At 54.2% G+C, this 16,464-nt stretch overlaps 4 protein-coding genes across 11 annotated transcripts in view; 1 reads left to right on the plus strand and 3 right to left on the minus strand.

The window, feature by feature from the left end:
* Positions 1-1,859, minus strand: part of RHOA (ras homolog family member A) — a 58,042-nt gene extending 56,183 nt beyond the window's left edge. The window contains exon 1 of one of the 2 annotated variants that reach the window (XM_058558554.1): positions 1,689-1,859. The gene's annotated coding sequence lies outside the window, so the exon portion shown is untranslated. The remainder of the gene's footprint in view (positions 1-1,688) is intronic. The other variant, XM_058558546.1, reaches the window with a different exon arrangement.
* A 221-nt stretch (positions 1,860-2,080) lies between these two features.
* On the plus strand, positions 2,081-5,381 carry TCTA (T cell leukemia translocation altered). 2 transcript variants are annotated; one of them, XM_058558569.1, is made up of 3 exons: positions 2,081-2,505; positions 2,806-2,908; positions 4,011-5,381. In XM_058558569.1, exons 1-3 carry the CDS (start codon positions 2,283-2,285, stop codon positions 4,051-4,053), a joined length of 369 nt encoding a protein of 122 aa, XP_058414552.1. In that variant the 5' UTR covers positions 2,081-2,282; the 3' UTR covers positions 4,054-5,381. The 2 variants fall into 2 exon arrangements, with proteins under 2 accessions (XP_058414552.1, XP_058414562.1); XM_058558579.1 differs by having other exon boundaries at positions 2,083-2,505; positions 2,854-2,908.
* On the minus strand, positions 3,250-10,728 carry AMT (aminomethyltransferase). 5 transcript variants are annotated; one of them, XM_058558487.1, is made up of 10 exons: positions 10,626-10,728; positions 10,349-10,516; positions 9,738-9,818; positions 8,726-8,857; positions 8,253-8,331; positions 7,530-7,675; positions 7,264-7,444; positions 6,749-6,904; positions 6,472-6,646; positions 3,250-3,268 (listed from the first exon to the last, which is right to left on the minus strand). In XM_058558487.1, exons 1-10 carry the CDS (start codon positions 10,713-10,715, stop codon positions 3,265-3,267), a joined length of 1,212 nt encoding a protein of 403 aa, XP_058414470.1. In that variant the 5' UTR covers positions 10,716-10,728; the 3' UTR covers positions 3,250-3,264. The 5 variants fall into 5 exon arrangements, with proteins under 5 accessions (XP_058414470.1, XP_058414461.1, XP_058414452.1 ...); XM_058558478.1 differs by lacking the exon at positions 3,250-3,268 and adding an exon at positions 5,164-5,200; XM_058558469.1 differs by lacking the exon at positions 3,250-3,268 and adding an exon at positions 5,695-6,142.
* A 1,668-nt stretch (positions 10,729-12,396) lies between these two features.
* Positions 12,397-15,676, minus strand: NICN1 (nicolin 1, tubulin polyglutamylase complex subunit). Of its 2 annotated transcripts, none has more exons than XM_058558512.1 (6): positions 15,474-15,676; positions 14,120-14,296; positions 13,752-13,958; positions 12,979-13,050; positions 12,562-12,666; positions 12,397-12,487 (listed from the first exon to the last, which is right to left on the minus strand). In XM_058558512.1, exons 1-6 carry the CDS (start codon positions 15,603-15,605, stop codon positions 12,446-12,448), a joined length of 735 nt encoding a protein of 244 aa, XP_058414495.1. In that variant the 5' UTR covers positions 15,606-15,676; the 3' UTR covers positions 12,397-12,445. The 2 variants fall into 2 exon arrangements, with proteins under 2 accessions (XP_058414495.1, XP_058414501.1); XM_058558518.1 differs by having other exon boundaries at positions 13,752-13,865; positions 15,474-15,671.
* Positions 15,677-16,464: the final 788 nt, after the last annotated feature.

Raw genomic sequence — 16,464 nt, forward strand, 5'->3', positions numbered from 1 at the left:
CTACTGGCGGCCTCGGTTCGGATCCCGGACGTGCACCAATGCACCGCATCTTTAGCCATGCTGAGGCCACATCCCACATACAGCAAGTAGAAGGATGTGCAACTATAACATACAACTATCTACTGGGGCTTTGGGGAGAAAAAGGAGGAGGCCTGGCAATAGATGTTAGCTCAGAGCCGGTCTTCCTCAGCAAAAAGAGGAGGACTGGCATGGATGTTAGCTCAGGGCTGATCTTCCTGACACACACAAAAAAAATAATAAAATAAAATAAAATTCTGGATCTATGAAAAAGTCCGTGGATTCCTACTCTCTTCTTTCCTCCAGTACAGATTTTTATGACAACAGAGGCTATAAGTCTAGGACTAGACTTTGACTCAAAGTTCCATCTTATATATATTTTGGTATGTCCCCAAGAGCGACCAGTGCTCTACAAAAGTACACGGAACTACTCTCAACACAATTTATCAAAAAAGATCTTTCAATAAGTCATCCTTTATAATTAAACACTAGACTTGTAATTTCAGTCCAAACAATGTCACTTGTGCCAAATGCTCAAAACAGTATCTCTACCAATTTAGCGATGTCTAAAGTGACAATCATGCAATGGTACATACACATTACACATTTGGGTGTGTGGCACTAAGTGGTTGAAAAATTCTCACCACATACATCTTAAGAATTTTTTTAAAGTATTTTTTCCCCTTCAGCTGTGGCAGGGAGATATATGAATATAATCTGATTACGTACACACCTGCAAGAAACACTTAGTTCAAAAGACTGTCTTAAACACAAAAAGAACCAAACAAGTCACCAACAGAGGTAAAAATTTTAAATCAGGACCATTAAAAAAACACAAGTGAAACCAACCCTGAGGTAAAAAGGATGCCAAATTTCCACCATAAACATGGTTTGGACCAAATCCATTTGAGTGCAAATACTGCCATTTAATGAAGACGACTTGTAACTGGATCCAATCGGTAACTAAGACAGATGTTTAGGTGATTCCTAATCAAGGTAGTAACTTAGACTAAACAAAACTGCAAATTAGTACTCTATTTTGATGCAACACAGTTTAAATCATGAAAAATATTATTTTCAACTGAAAAAGTCCCTTCTTTTCAGTACCGAAGAATCCTAACCCCTAAGATTTCAACACTGTTACTTACACACTCTCCAAGAATACTGCACTAAAAAAGAAAATCTACCCAAAACATAACTGGACTTCACCCAGTATAAAACAGTGATTCATGTTTCATAATAAATGTAAAAGCCAAAATGGAGTTGTAAAGAGTTTCTTTCCCGTTTCAACTCCGACAGCCACGAGCGCTTCGCAGCGGCCGGTTGCGCGGCGCGGCGCGGTCGCGGGGCCCGGCTCGGAGCCCCCGCCCTGCCGGCGCGGCCTTAAGAGAGGAAGCGCCGGGGACCGCAGGCGGGCGGCCTGGGGTCCACCAGGCCCGGCCGGGCGGAGGCAGGGGCGCGGGAGGCCGCGGGGCGCGCTTCCGGGGACTGCGCGGGCGGGGCTGCCGCCTCGGGGCGCGGGTACCGGGCACGCAGTCAGGGGCCAGGAGCGGCCGGCCGGGAGCAGCAGGTGGGGCGCGGCCGCGGCGGGGCGGGAGGGCGGCCGGAAGAGTGCCGGGCGGGCGGGCCCCGGGCGCCGCGGCGCCAGGAGGGAACCCCCTCTCGCTCACCTCAGGCGACGACTACGAAACCGACTTCTCCGCACCGAGAACGCCTGTCCGCGAGTCACAAGCTCGGAGACTAAGGCGAGCGGCTGAGGAGGCGGCGGCGGACTAACCAGAGACCCGACGGAAGGCAGCAGACGGGGAGCGCTAGAGTGAGGGCGGGCAGCGGCGGGAGGGCGGGGAACGACGTGCGCGCCCCCGCGTGCCCAGCGGGCTCGAGCCGGCCTCAGTCGCGGCCCCGCGCACGCGCGCGCACTCAGCACAGCCACGATTGCTCAGGAGCGCGTCCACGCCCTAAAAGCAACGCGCTTAACCAATCATTACAGCCGCGTGGGGCATCACGGGAATCCGAGGGCTATAAAAGACCCGGTTGCTATTTTATACTCCTCGAGTTACTCATCCTTTAAGTCAGTGGGGTGGGGTTAGGTGCGCGTGCGCGGTTTTAATTCTCCTCCCCAAACTGCCAACACTTCGCGCACGCGAGGTAGGTTCCCCTTCCCTGGGTTTACGCGTGCGCACTAACGGGCCTGGCCCGGAAGACCAAACGCCTGCGCAGAGAGTACTAGGGTGACAGACCCCCGGGTGGGGCGCAGGCCAGTCATGGCGGAGCCTTGGTCCGGGCAGTCCTTGCAGACTCTGCCGGCCACGGTGCTGGGCGCGCTGGGCGCCCTGGGCAGTGAGTTCCTGCGGGAGTGGGAGGCGCAAGACATGCGCGTGACCCTCTTCAAGCTGCTGCTGCTGTGGTTGGCATTAAGTCTCCTGGGCATCCAGCTGGCGTGGGGGTTCTACGGGAGCACGGTGACCGGGCTGTATCACCGCCCAGGTGAGGCTCCCTAACAACCTCCGTGGGCTGGCCGTCCCCAGCCCTGCCGGACTGTACCATTGGGCTCCCCAGAACCCCCGTAGACTACCACTGGACCCTAAGAACCTCATCACAACTTAATGCTGTACCCATGCCAGCATACCATTTCACGCTAGAAACCCCACCAGTCCACCCATCACATTATAACTGTTCCTTTGAACCCCCATCAGACAATACCACTAGTCCCTTAGGGCCCCCTCACCAGACTCCACCAGACAATACCACTGGCCTCTAACCTGACCTGGGCTGATGCCTGCTCAGATCCCCACGCCCAGCCTGGTGCAGCTCTGGATGTGTTCCTGCCCCCAGGTCTGGGCAGCCAAAACGGATCCACATCTGATGGCTCCACGCATTTCTCTTCGTGGTGAGTAAATCTGTGCCTATCTCAACCCCATGCTTGGCAGGCAGAGGACACTCCTGTGCTGGGAAAGGGGCCGGGGATGGGGGAGGGGAGTTCTCAGGGTAGGAGTCCACCAGCTTAGTGGCCTTTGCAGCAAGCTGCAAGGTCTCCAAGTAGAAATCAGGCTTACAGTGACACCGATGTCTGAACAGCCCATCAGTATGCTGATCAGCAACCTGTGGGGTGGGTGGTGTTATTGTCCCAATTTTAGAAATGAAATAGCAAGTCTGTTGGATTCCACTCCACTGCAAGCACCTCAGTTGGAAAGGCAGGAGCCTCTGTCCTTAGTGCACTGACTAGCCTCATCAGGGTCAGCCTCCTCATCTGTAAAACATGAACTCACTAATCAGGACATTCATTCAGCTAATCTCTGAGCTCCTACCACATGGCAGGGGCCACACTAGGCCTAGAGAACAAGGACAACCCAGGCCCTGCTAACAGGGAGAGCCAGAGATTTAAAAGGGGAAGGCAGCAGTGCAGAGGCAAGGGCAGTCAGAGGTTTCTCCCAAGACAGACACCTAAGCTGTGGGCAAAGGCTAGGGGGTGGTAAAGTGTACCAGGCAAAAAGAATGGATAGAACAAGGCCCAGAGGCAAGAACAAGGGTGACATATTGGAAGGATAGACAAGACCGTGATGCTGAAGTTCAAACATCAAGGCATGGAGGGATCTGCAAAGCCCTATCCCAGGTCTCAGCTATTGTACGACTTAGCAAGGCCATGGCCTGATCTAATTTGCCTTTATAACTGCCTGCTTCATGGCAAGTAGATAAAAGGGTCCAATAGAAAGAGCAAGAGGCTAGTTAGGAGGCCTCCTACTGCCCATGTTTCTGTCTTGGGCAACTGGGGAAGGATGTGAGCACCATCATAAGGTGGGAAACCAAGAGGAAGAATGAGTCTGTAAGGGAAAGGTGGTGGACCCAGTGTGGGCTGTGGGAGCTCAGCAGAGGTCTAGATTGTAGTGTGGCCTTACTGAGCCCAGCTCAGCCCTCAAAGAGGGGCTAGAGAGAGCCAGTCTCAGGGACTTGTGCTGCCCCTGGAATAACCCCTCTCTTCTCTCCATTTTTAGGGAAACAGCAACAAATGAACCTCTCAAAACCCACAGAGAATAAAAGAAGGCAGCAGAGGGGCCTCCAGAGACATCACCGGGTCTGCTGGCTCCCACACTGGGTTCTGTTGCTGCTCAGACCCCAGGGACGACTGCAGGGGAGTTGGGGCTGGGGGCAGGGAGTACCCCAGTGCTTGCAGGGCTGGGCCTCCACTGCCCTTGGCCTTGCCTCCAGCAGCTCCAGGCATTGGGCCAGTTAAGAATTTGTCTCTACCCTGATCTGGGTGCCTTAAGGAGAGAAGGCGTGTTCCTCCTCTCTCAGGGGTCGGCTCAGGAGAAGCTTCTCAGCTGGGGAGGCCAACAGTCCATTTTCTGTCTTGGCTTTTTCCTGTCCTTCTTTCCATCCCCCTAGGATATCACCCCATAGAGATTTGTCCCTCTGAGAGGAAGCCTGAGGTTGACCAGCTCTGGAATTTGTAAGGGAGGTCTGTTTTCTCCTAAGCCCTGAGTTTCCTGAATTTCTTTGGTTTTGCTTTGTTGGTAGGGAGCCAGGGAATCCTGGCCTGGACACAGCCTTATACTCTATGGTTACCTAGCTGACCATTCAAGTATAAGGCAGGGGGTAGTTGGCACCATCCAGACATGGAGGCACCAAACACCCACCTCCCTGGCCCATCCAGAGCTCTCCAGGTATGACCCAGGAATTCTTCTTGGAGGGAAGCTGGGTGCCTGAAAGAGGCTGAGCCCTGGGGGGGACCTACCACCCCCAAGTGCCCATGGGGTTGTGGGTCTGTACCCTGCACCCTCACAGGGAGTTACTAAGCAGTTAGTGCAGTGGTGCCACCATGCCCTGTAGCCTCATCATTTCCCATCTTGACCTGGAACCACAGGAGCTTCATCCTAAGAGCCCATAGGTTCAGCTCCTCCCCACCAGCACCATTTCAGCCCCCAGGAAACTCAACAGAGAGGAGCCACAGGCTAGGCAGGCCTGCCACTTCCACAGCAGGCCAGGGAGCTTCCAAAAGTGTGGGTGGCAAACGCCAAGTTCCTGAAAGCAGTGTGGCCCTGCCTCCTTTCCTGATGGCTGTACTTCTGCCTGCTTCTGCTGGGCCACCAGCTACCTCAGTGTCCCACTGCCTGCTTCCTCTCTGTTAGATGTCACATTTCCATCTGGCAGCCTTTGTCTAGGTCATCTTTGCAGCAGAGGTACACTGGAAGTAGAACTGCATTGAGCTCATGCACATGTACCTACTCTGGAGATACCTTCTGGCTGATAGGATGATGGTTTCACAGCCCCAGGCCTACCCACTGAGACCACCACACACAGAATCAGGGTCTCACATTTCACCCCAGGCTCAACTGAGGATGTGGCTTATTAAACATGGAAGTGCATCAGTTGTGTGATTATTCAGACAAGACAAGGGTGTGTATACACAGGGAAGACTGGGGAAGGAACACCCCAGAGGGTGTTACCCCTCAGCACCCAGAATGCAATGACTTGCAGAGGTGGAGGGGTGATGCCAGCTCCCTGGAGGAGCGGTGGTGGGTGCCTAACAGGGGCGCTATCCCTGTTCTTATAGACCTGCCCCCCTCAAGGGGAACCCACTCTGAGCATATCTCAGAAGCCAGGAAGGCAGGCATTGGGCTGGCACCCTAGTAACTCTGTGGACAAAGGACAATGAAACTAGAGACTCTGACAAGCAAGAAGGATGGAAGCTCGTTTAATGTTTTTTAGAAGTCAGTGGAGTCCAGTAATGGGCCCCAGGGACGAAGGTCAGCCCAGGGTAAGGCAAGTCCAGGAGGAGGCCCAGCCTGCCTCACAATAGCCCTGGGGCTCAGAACAGGTGGTGAGCCCAGCATGATATGCTACTGGGCAGCAGGCTGGGCTACCTCGGGAATGTGGAAGAGTGAGTCCATGCTCCCTCAGCCATCCCTGCATTTACACAGGGCACAGCAACACTACCGGGCCAACCCTCTGTGAGTCAGGAATCATTCCTGCCCAGGGAGAGGCAGCAGTTTGTATTTAAGAAAAGTAAACTGGAGAAGGTGGCCGGCACTGCGCAAGGTGATAACCCTTTGCAGTGTGAGAAACTGGTAAGTTGGGTAGGCTTTATCCTCCCCTTAAAGGTGAGCCTTTACTCCACAGCCAGCACCTGGCAGAGTAGAAGGGAGAGATGTCAGAACTGATGCTTCTCATAGCCCTCCAGCAGGCAAGAGTGGGGTCAGTGGTAGTGTGGGCTGAAATAGGACATGGGGTGAGCTGGTATGTCGCTCAGAAATGGGGTGTTGAAGTTGGAGTGGCACAGGATGAGGGAGGAATAGGTAGGTGGTGTGGCCCCCTCAACCAGACAACCAGAAGCAGCCTCCACCCTAGCCAACTACCCCCAGGGTGTTCTGCCTCAGCTTCCTGACTAACCCCTTGTAGAATGCCTTCCAGAGCAAAGCTCCTGGAAGGGAGGGCCCTGCCCCAAGCCATCCTCACTTGAGGGTGTAGTAGTTTGTGGACACAAAGGGCATCTTGCTGACCACAGCCATCTGCTGCTTCCGCCGCACCTCTACCAGCAACGGGGTACCTGGCCGACTATACTCACAGGGCACATAACCCATCGCCACATTCTTCTTCAGGCAGGGTGAGGGGCAGCCACTGGTCACAGTACCTGTCCAGGCAGAGGCCATGCATCAGCACCACCCTGCCAGTTCAGTGCCCACACCCTCCTGGGGAAGGGACAAGGGCTTTCCAACTTCCCTGGTCCACGTACCAATCACGGTGCCCTCTGTACTCAGGATGGGGCTGTGTGCTCGCATAGGAGCCCCCTCACACAATAAACCCACACGCTTCCGCTGCACCTCGCCCTTCAACTGGGGAACAATGACTGCGGCTCCAGGGAAGTCCATGGCAGCTCGGCGACGCTTTCCTGGAGCATGACACACCAGACTTAAGCCACAGTTCAAGGACCCCAAGTGACATCCATCTAGCATTGAGGCCCCTTTGCTTAGGCTCCCCCAGGCCCCATTCCTCCTTTGCAATGCAGTCAGTCAGCCACCCACCTCCTGCCCCCTGGTCTTGGAGGCCATGCTGCCCACCTCAGCCTGCTGAGGGTCCTCAGCATTTAATGGGCAAAGCCACAGTGATACCTTCAGGGAATGGAGGCTCAAAGAGGCTAAGTCACTTGCTTTAGGCTACATAACCTTGGGAGCAGTCACAGGCTAGGTGATCTCATTAAGGGCCACTCCAGCCTTCTGGATCCCATCCCTGAGTGCTTGCCCAACTCACCCAATGTCCAACTGAGGCTCCCTTCCACAGGTGTAGTGTGTTCATCGATGTCGTTCCCATATAGGCAGAGGCCTGCCTCCAGGCGCAGACTGTCCCGGGCTGCCAGCCCTGCCAGCTTCACCTCCGGGTTGTCCAGCAGAGCTGTTGCCAGGCAGACTGCCCCCGCTGCTGGCACCGAGATCTGCATGGGACATCAGAGAGCAGGTGGGCAGCTGGCCTCAAGAGTCCTGTGCCCTACACCACCCTGTGCCCACTTCTTGACATACCTCCACACCATCCTCTCCTGTGTAGCCACAGCGGGTCACGCGGCAGCCAGACACGCCAAACACTTCCATCACAGCACTGGTCATGAAGGGCAGTTTCCTCAGGTCCTCTGCCACGCCGGCCTGTAGCACCTGGGCTGCAGTGGGGCCTGGGCCCAGGGAGCCAATGACCAACTGTCCAGGTCCCAGTGCCCCTTAAAGCTGGTCTACAGCCCATGGGCCGGCCCGGAGGTGCAAGTGGTGAAGTGCGCACGCTCCGCTACGGCGGCCCGGGGTTCGCCAGTTCAGATCCCGGGCACGCACCGACGCACCACTTGGCAAGCCATGCTGTGGCAGCATCCCATATAAAGTGAAGGAAGATGGGCATGGATGTTAGCCCAGGGCCAGTCTTCCTCAGCAGAAAAAGAGGAGGATTGGCAGATGTTAGCACAGGGCTGATCTCCTCACAAAAAATAAAAATAAAAAAAAAATAAAGCTGGTCCACAGCCCATACTCAGGGACCAGAACAAGCCCTGAGCAAGACCTACTCTGCAGGTGGGAGAAGATGCTCTTGCCCACAGCCCATGGAGCCTTGTGGCAGGTAGAGGGAGGGTATGACCGAACCTCGAATTATGGCACACAAATATCACACCATCCACACCTTCCTTCTGGTACGGCCTCTGTGCTAAGCAGTAGAGGAAGCCAGGAAGGCAAAGGTCAGCTCCAACTCCAGCTTAGCCCACTCACCTTGCAGGGCTAGCAGGGCATTATCCACCACCTCCAGAGCCACATCACTGCCCATGTTCTGAAGCTCCCTGACCTTGTCCTGAAAAGAAAGAAACCACATTAGCTTCTGGGACCACTTACTGAACACCTATCATGGGCAGGGTGCTGCAGAGCTGGGCAGAGTAGGCTGGTTCCCATCTTACAAGGTCACATAACTACTAAGTGGTAGAGATGACCCAAGCCCAGGTCTGTCAGCTCTAACACCAGGCTCCACCCTCACCAGAGGATGCTCACTTAGGGGTCAGCTTCACCTCCCCACCTCTTCCAACACTGAAACCTGGCATGCTCCAGGGAGGGCCCACTCCAGCCTGCTAGTCATTCACTCAAAGAGCCATTGTCTAAGTTCCTTGTCCATGCCAGCTCTGTCCTAGACAACTAGGATGCTGCTCTATGAACAAGGAAGACAAGGTAGGTAGAACATAGAGGGGCTGTACCTGCATGAGGGCCAAGTCCTTGTCCCAGCAGCCAGCATTGGACACCACATAGAGGTGCCCCTCAGAGGTGTTGGTGACAATCAAGTCATCTAAGATGCCTCCAGCCTCATTGGTAAACAGCGACAGTATCCCCTAGCACCAAAGTAGAGCATCTTTGCCTCCATGTCCAGGAGGCCAAGGTCAAATGTGAGTCAGACACACCCCTGGGCCCACTCAGCCACCACAAACTCATGATCCCTCATGCACTGAGGGGGATGCAACGTGCAAGACTGGGTTAGCCCAGGCCCCTGCCCAAGCCCAGGGTTTTTGATCCTCATGCACTGAAAAAGTTTTCACCCCTTCCCTGCCTTGGAGGACCTCCCTGATCTGGTGGGGCCTCTGCACCCCACCCCACTCAGTACTCAGACCCCTATGTCACAATTAATCCATGATACCTAGGACTTCCTGCTTCATCCCACCCAGACCTGGGACAACTCAGCCCATGCCCCAAACCCCAGGACAGAAGTTTCAAAGTCCATCTTGATGATCCCAGGTGCTCCACAGCAATGCCCCAAAATACTGTGAGGCTGGCCTCGGCCTCCCCACTGGATGGATGAAGAGCCTGAGGTTGAAGGTCATATGAATCATCTGGGGATCTTACTAAAATGCAGGCTCTGATTCAGCAGGTCTGGAGCAGGGCCTGAGAGTGTATTCCTAACAAGCTCCTAGGTGATGATAAGGCTGCTGATTTAGGGACTACACTTTGAATTGCGAGGGTTTAGGTCACAGAATAGGACATGAACCTGGGTTTCTGGCCTCCCAGCCTGATGTGGTGAGGATGGAATAGGCCCCTCCCTACGGATGGCTGGGTGTCTGGACATGACTTAGGAACTCCATCCTCCAAGACTGCAAGCCCTGAGAAGCTGTGTCTGATCCATCTCTGTTCCCCCAAGCCTGAAATAGGGACTCAGCCCATTTGCTGGCTCAGGACTAAGAACACCCATTGAGCAGAAGTAAGAAAAGAGGGACCCACCTGGTTTGGCCTTAGCTCTGCAATATCTCCAACCACTAGACTCTCCATCAGCCTCACCCGGTCACAACCAAATATCTTGGTCTGGGAAAGAGATCAAAAGCCTCAGGCTACTTCAAAAGCTATAATCTGGAAGGCCACTGGGCAAGGAGGCACCCTCCCTGCCATCCACAGCACAGTTCAACCCAGCTGAAATGCCTGACCAGTCTTTTGGTTCTGCAGGTGGCAGCGGCTCCACTTTCTGATTCTCTCACATCCACCAGTACAGGAGGGGGTGCAATGGGGGAGGTTAGGAAACATGAAAGGACCCACCACCTTCCTGAAATACCCCCCTTTTCCAAACCAATTCCCAGGTCAGTGGATGAGAATGGGCACCCTGGAAATCCCAGGACATTAAGGCACACCACTAAGTGGGAGCTGGAGAGATTAGAGAGATAATCGGGAAACCCATTGAGTTAACTTTCTAGAGGCCATAGTCTATGACACCCCTGAACCTCCAACTCATCTGAGGGCTGCCCTTGGAATCTAGCTCCCAGCAAACAAAGCCAAGGGTTGCACCACTGTGGACTGGGAGGAAACCTTGGTCTGGCGGCCGGCGCGCTCCCCTGGCTCACCTGCAGCATGTGGGACACGTCAAAGAGTGAGCAGTGCCGGCGCGTGTGCAAGTGTGAGTCAACGTGGCTGTCCTGGTACTGCACAGGCAGACTCCAGCCGGCAAATGCCACCATCTTCCCGCCATTGGCCAGGTGGAAGTCATAGAGTGGTGTCCTGCGGAGCACATCCTGCAGGCGGCTGGGTTCAGTGCTACCAGGGCCCCATCCCCCATCCCCTATCCCCCTCCCTCCCCCAGCCTCCAAGATTGGCACCACACCCCAGCACCCTCTATCCTACCTGTGTGCAACAGAGCGGACGGCCCAGGGCGGAGGGGAGCGCCTGCAGACGCAAGCCCAGACGGGCCACCATGTTCACTGCCCGCTGCATTGCTGCCCACAACTCGTGCAGCCGGCACACAGAGGCCACCACTCTGCCAGGCACGCTGGGAGATGTAGTCCGGGCCCTGCTTGGACAGGTCTCTCTCCCACAAGGGGGATCAGGAGAGGGGGCGGGCAGCCCGGGCTTGAGAGCACAAGGTGCAGTAACTTCAAACTGCAGGAAAACAGCTCCGGGCGCTTCCAGCTAATCAGGGCAGATTGGGCTGTTTGAGCCAGTTAAGCTGCTCAGAATCAGAGCTGGGGGCTAGACCGTCCCCTGCAAACTGCCTGGCCTCCAAAGGGTCAAAGTTCTGCAAGGGCTGAAAGGCCTGAATTGCACATTCAGGACCTCAGGAGTATAAGGTCAAATGGGGGAAGGGGGATGGGTGGAGCCAGCCACAGTAACCTGGCCTCATCTGAGAGTCTCCAGCTCTCCCAATAGGGCAGACACAGTCATGCATTCCACAAGTATTTATTGATCTTGCTGCACACTAGGCCCTGTGCTGGGTGCTGGGGACACAGCTGTGAATGAATCACAGTCCCTGCCACCCCAGGGATCTCCCCACACACACACATACACACACTGAGGGCTGCTACTCCCTGAGCACAGGACTGTGGTCATTACCCTCTTAGCAAAAGCTGAATGGGGCTAAGTAAATGACACTCCTGGCAAAGATACCACCTGGAAAAACTATGATGGGTGAGAGTAGAGAGTGGCCACCAAAAAGTGCCTGACACTCCCCCAAAAGCTGTTGAGCCACACAAATGTCCAATTTTCCAGGTCCAACACATGTTGCAGTACTGTAGCACCCAAGGGCAAAACTAGAAAAATCCAGAGAAAAGCAAGATTTTCTCATAAGAGCAGCCTGCCTTTTTCAGCAGCTGGCCTGGGGTTGCACAGCACCTCAGCCTCTTAAAAGACACCAATGAGAACCCTCACCTGGACCCACCCCCCACCAAAGTTGATCCCTCATCACACTGAGCATGACTCTTGGAAGAAAGCAGCTGGGAGAAGGGACAATGATGTGCGTTCGGCAGTGTCAGATGGCAAACAGGTCCCAGGATTCATTCTCAGGCTCCGGCCTTGCCAGAAGCACCTGCCCAGGCCAGATGGGCAGAACCATTTGAACACACTCCAGGAGCCAGCTCAGGGACCAAGGGATTCAGGCTGCCCAAACCCCCAGCTTTGCTCCCTAGGCAAGCCACAGAAGAGTTTAGACAGGAAATTTCTTTTTGTGCACATAACACAAATGGAAAGAAGACCAGTGGGGGGCGCAAAAGGAAGAAATGCGGCTCTTGTTTCTCCCTCAAGCTTCCAAACTACAAGAGTGTCATGGCTGGCTACAGCAGCCTTCCAAGGCTAGGCAGACCAGGTTCTAGTAGGTCACCCCAGCCGACCACACTCAGGGTGAGGTGCAGGTAGAAGACAGGAGTGTGCATGTTGGCAGGAGAGGCATAGGGTACATGGGGATTCTTAGTAAGTAAAACGGGAGTGTTTTTAGGGTAGGAAAAAGAGGACTTTCAGGTTGCAGTCAGGTGAGGACAGAGTGCACTCCCGCTGGGAGCTCATGCTGAAGCAACACATGAACCCCCAAGAATCCTGAATCTGTGAACGTGGCCCAGACAGAATGGGTGTGCAGGCAACACTCGGAATGCAGAGGGAAAGCACTTCAGCCTCTGATGGCCCAAACCAGGCCTGGGTGGGCACGGAAGGCCAACGTCTTGGCTAAGAACCACGGCTCAAGTGTAGGACAGCAAGTTCAGGTCATAACAGCCATCCACCTGCAACACAAAAGACCATCAGATCTGACCCACTCAGGGCAACAGGAGCCAAGCAGAGAGAAGCGATCACTCACATCAAAGCGGCCGATCCTTGTGGAGGTATGACTGGCCCGGATCATCTCTGTCAGCGCCCACATCTGCTGCACCTCGGAGGATACCCTGCTGGGGTCTGGGAGACCCTGATCCAGAAGGAGGGGTCAGTGGCCATGGGTCTCTCCTTACCAGTGCCCTTAGAGCTCCAGAGAGGCCAACTTGGGCTATGGGGCCCTCCGACTAAGACCAGTAACATTCTCAGATGACTTGTGAAACATGAGGTTGGGGACTGATGTGCAGTAGGCGGCCCAGCCCACATAGAGATGCCTCAAATCCCACGGAGCACCCAGGAGGAAGATAGCATAGAGTCCCATATTCTTGCAGAAAGGAGCCCACCTGGACCAGTGCTGGACACAAGAGCTATTCCCACATGGTTCTTGCCCAGCGTGAGGGCTTACCTCAAGAAGGGGAACAGGCTGCTCACAAGGCACTGGGTGGGAAAGCCACTTGGGGAAGGTCATGGAGGGGCTCTGCAAAGCAAAGGCATATTGTCCTGAGAGAGGCAGAGTGGGACAGCCCTGGGACCAGATTCCAAGGTCCTGGGAGCAGAGACCCTGAGCCTCAGACACTGGGAAAACCCTGCTCAGGGGTCCACACACGCCCAAGGGGAAGTCAGACTAAGCTCTTCTGCTATGCAGAAGGAGGCCTCAGGAACACAAGAAGCAGAAGTATCCCCAGCACCTGAAGGCTCCAGCTCTGAAAGAGGCAGGTGACTCCAAATGTCAGGGAATATAGGGACATGGCCCCACCTCTAATCATGAGCTTCCAGCATTCCTACCTGGTTAACTTCCACGAAGTCCTCCTTTTTTTTTTTTCCTGAGGAAGATTGGCCCCGAGCTAACATCTGTTGCCAATCTTCATTGTTTTGCTTGAGAAAGAGTAGCCCTGAGCTAACATCTGTGCCAGTCTTCCTCTATTTTGTATGTGGGTCACTTGGCCACCGACGAGTGGTATAGGTCCGCACCCGGGAACCGAACCCAGGCCACCAAAGTGGAGCATGCCAAACTTAACAGCTAGGGAATGGGGCCAGCCTCAAGGCCTCCTTCTGAGTCTCATCATCATTATCCACCCGCTCCCACCACCACCCCCAACCCCACCCCCAGCTGTCCTAGCCGTAGCTAGGAGCCTCCTGGAAAAAGGGCCAACCAACAGCTCTGAACTAGTCACTTACCTTTGGTCCCTGCTGGTAGATCTGCAGCTCCTCCACTGTGAAAGACAGCCATAGTGGCGATGGCTGTCGCAGAATCAGGCGCAGCTCCAGTACTCTGGCCATGTCACACAGCATCTGACACACACACACAAGGACCCAGCGAGGCCCCAGCTCACTGCCCAGGAGCCTCCTAACCAGCAATGAACCAAGATGCTGCCTCCCCAGGCCCTTGAGAAGGAAAGAACAACAGTCCCTCCAAGGCACTTGCCAAAGAGCCACAGCCCAGGCCAGCCTGACCCTCCCTCTTGCCTCCTGATATCCTGGCCCAATCCCCAGACCCCTGTGAGCCGTCATCTGGGCTGCCCTGGCCATACTGAGTCCCAGCTAACCTGGTGCTTGAACAGCGATACATACTCCTGGGCTCCCTCCTCACTGTGTGGATCAGGCATCAGGCAGTAGTCCCGCAGGCAGGTCACCCACTTGGCTGGTGTGTACATCGAGGTGTGCTGGCGAACACGGATGCTCAGAAAGGCTGTGTAGTAATTCTTAAACACGATCTCCTGCAACTAGAGCACATACAACCCACCACAACAAATCAGAACCAGGCCCAGGGCCTGAGATGCTCAAAGGCACCATCTCCTCCTCCCCTTAGGAGTGTACTCTTCTACCAATCTAACAATTTCAACAAGCATCCATTGGGGCCCAAAGACAATTTCACTTTCCTAGAAGAGCTCACAGTCTAAATGAACAGGTCATGCAAACAAACCACAACTGCAGATCTTGCCACATGTCCAACATGCTGTCAGAGGTCAGAGCCCTAACTCCAAAGTAGGAAGAAAATGTACAAATGAGGCCTGAAGGAGAAAGAGTTCACCAAGTGGACCAGGAAAGGTAAAGAATGTAAAAGTAGCATATACAAAGGAGCAGCAAAGGGTGAGAGAATCTGGCACACCCCTGGAACAGCAAGTGATTCAGCCTGGCTACAGCAGTTCTTGTCACTGCACACTCATCAGAATCACCTAAGGAAGTTTTTTAAAAAATGCAGGTATGTAGGCTCCACCTCAGACCTACTGAATCAGAATTTCCAGGGTTGGGCCCTTTAATGAAGTTGCCCAACTTATAGTAAGGAACAGCTTGAGGGAGAACCACACACTACAGGACAAAGTGCATGGGGCCGAGAGGCAGGCAGGGCACAGACACAAGAGTGGCCCTGAATGCCAGGCAATTAGAAAGTGGACTTTGTCCTCTGTGTTGAGGTCCTGCAGTGTCCAGTCACTCTGCCAGCAGATGTGGAAGACAACTGGAGATAGGAAACTGAAGCCGTTGGGAAGAAACTGATGAAGGATGAGTTGAACCTGACCTCCAGCAAGGACTGTAGGAATGGGCAGGAGGCAGGTTTGGCGGTAACTCATTGTCTAATGATCCCCAGCCAGTAGCCAGGGACAAAATGTCCTCTCACCTCTATTTGGTTCACAACTGTATTTCCAGCACCTAGCCTACTATCTTGGCACTTCCGTGCCAGCGCTGTCCTGGACATGAGGGAGAGATGTTGAAGAGGACAGGACAGGAGGCTGCATTCTGGTAAATGTGTGTTAACTGAAGGAATAAATAAATCGTTAACTGATTTGCAAGGGCGAGGATACTGCAGAGGCTTTCTGTAAAAGACTAAATGCCTGGGACACGCCCGAGTTCCCAGGTCAGCCCCGCCCAGGAGCCCTGGTCGTGCCCACTGGGCTTGCTCACCTCAAAGGGCCCGACGCTGGGGAACGTAACATCGATGACGAGCACGCCAGGTCGGCCTTGGGAGGTCCGCATGTCGCCCACCTGCAGGGCCACGGTGCTTTTCACATGGCAGGGCACTGACACGCGGGACATGGTGTCAGCGGCAACAACCAAGCACAAACGCCACTACTGGCCTCGGACCACCGGTCCTTCCCGGCGTCCTCAGCCGAGCCCCAAGAACTACAACTCCCGGGCAGACTCGTGCTCAGCCAGCCCAACCAATCACCGATGCTCGGGGCGAGTGGGGAGACGGAAGTGCTGCGGAAGTTCTCGTTCAGCCAATCATCGCGCGAGCCTTCGAGAGCCACCACGGGCCACACCCAGAAACAGCAGAGCCATTCTGTATCTAAACCCTGCTGAAGCCTCCTGGAGTTCCAAGTCTTGCTCCGTTACTGCCTCTGTGCAGGGCGGTCGTCAGTTAAAGTATATAAAGCCATGAGCAAAAATGACCATAGTGCCTGGCCGACATTAATTGCAAAAATAGACATTAACCCCTTTTTTAATGGGCAAAGGATTTGAACAGATTATTCACAAAAGAAGATAAATAGCCAATAAGCCCATGAAAAGATGCTTAACATGATTATTCATCAGGGAAATAGAAATTAGAACCCACACACACTCACTAAACAGGCTAAAATTAAGACTGGCAAGGATGTGGAGTGCCTGGAACCCTCATCCATTGATAGTTTCCTGCCACTTTGAAAAACAGTTTGGCGTTTCTTTAAAAACTAAATTTAGAGGGGGCCGTCTCCGTGGCTTAGCGTTTAAATGGGCGCGCTCTGCTACTGGTGGCCTGGGTTCGGATGCGGGGGCATGCAGGACGCACCGCTTCTCCCGCCATGCTGAGGCGGCAGCCCACATAGAGCAACTAGAAGGATGTGCAACTATGACATGCAACTATCTACTGGGGCTTTGGGGGAAAAAAGGAGGCAGAATGGCAATAGATGTTAGC

The sequence above is a fragment of the Diceros bicornis genome, chromosome 2 (genome assembly GCF_020826845.1).
Source record: "Diceros bicornis minor isolate mBicDic1 chromosome 2, mDicBic1.mat.cur, whole genome shotgun sequence".
Lineage (NCBI taxonomy): Eukaryota > Metazoa > Chordata > Mammalia > Perissodactyla > Rhinocerotidae > Diceros > Diceros bicornis.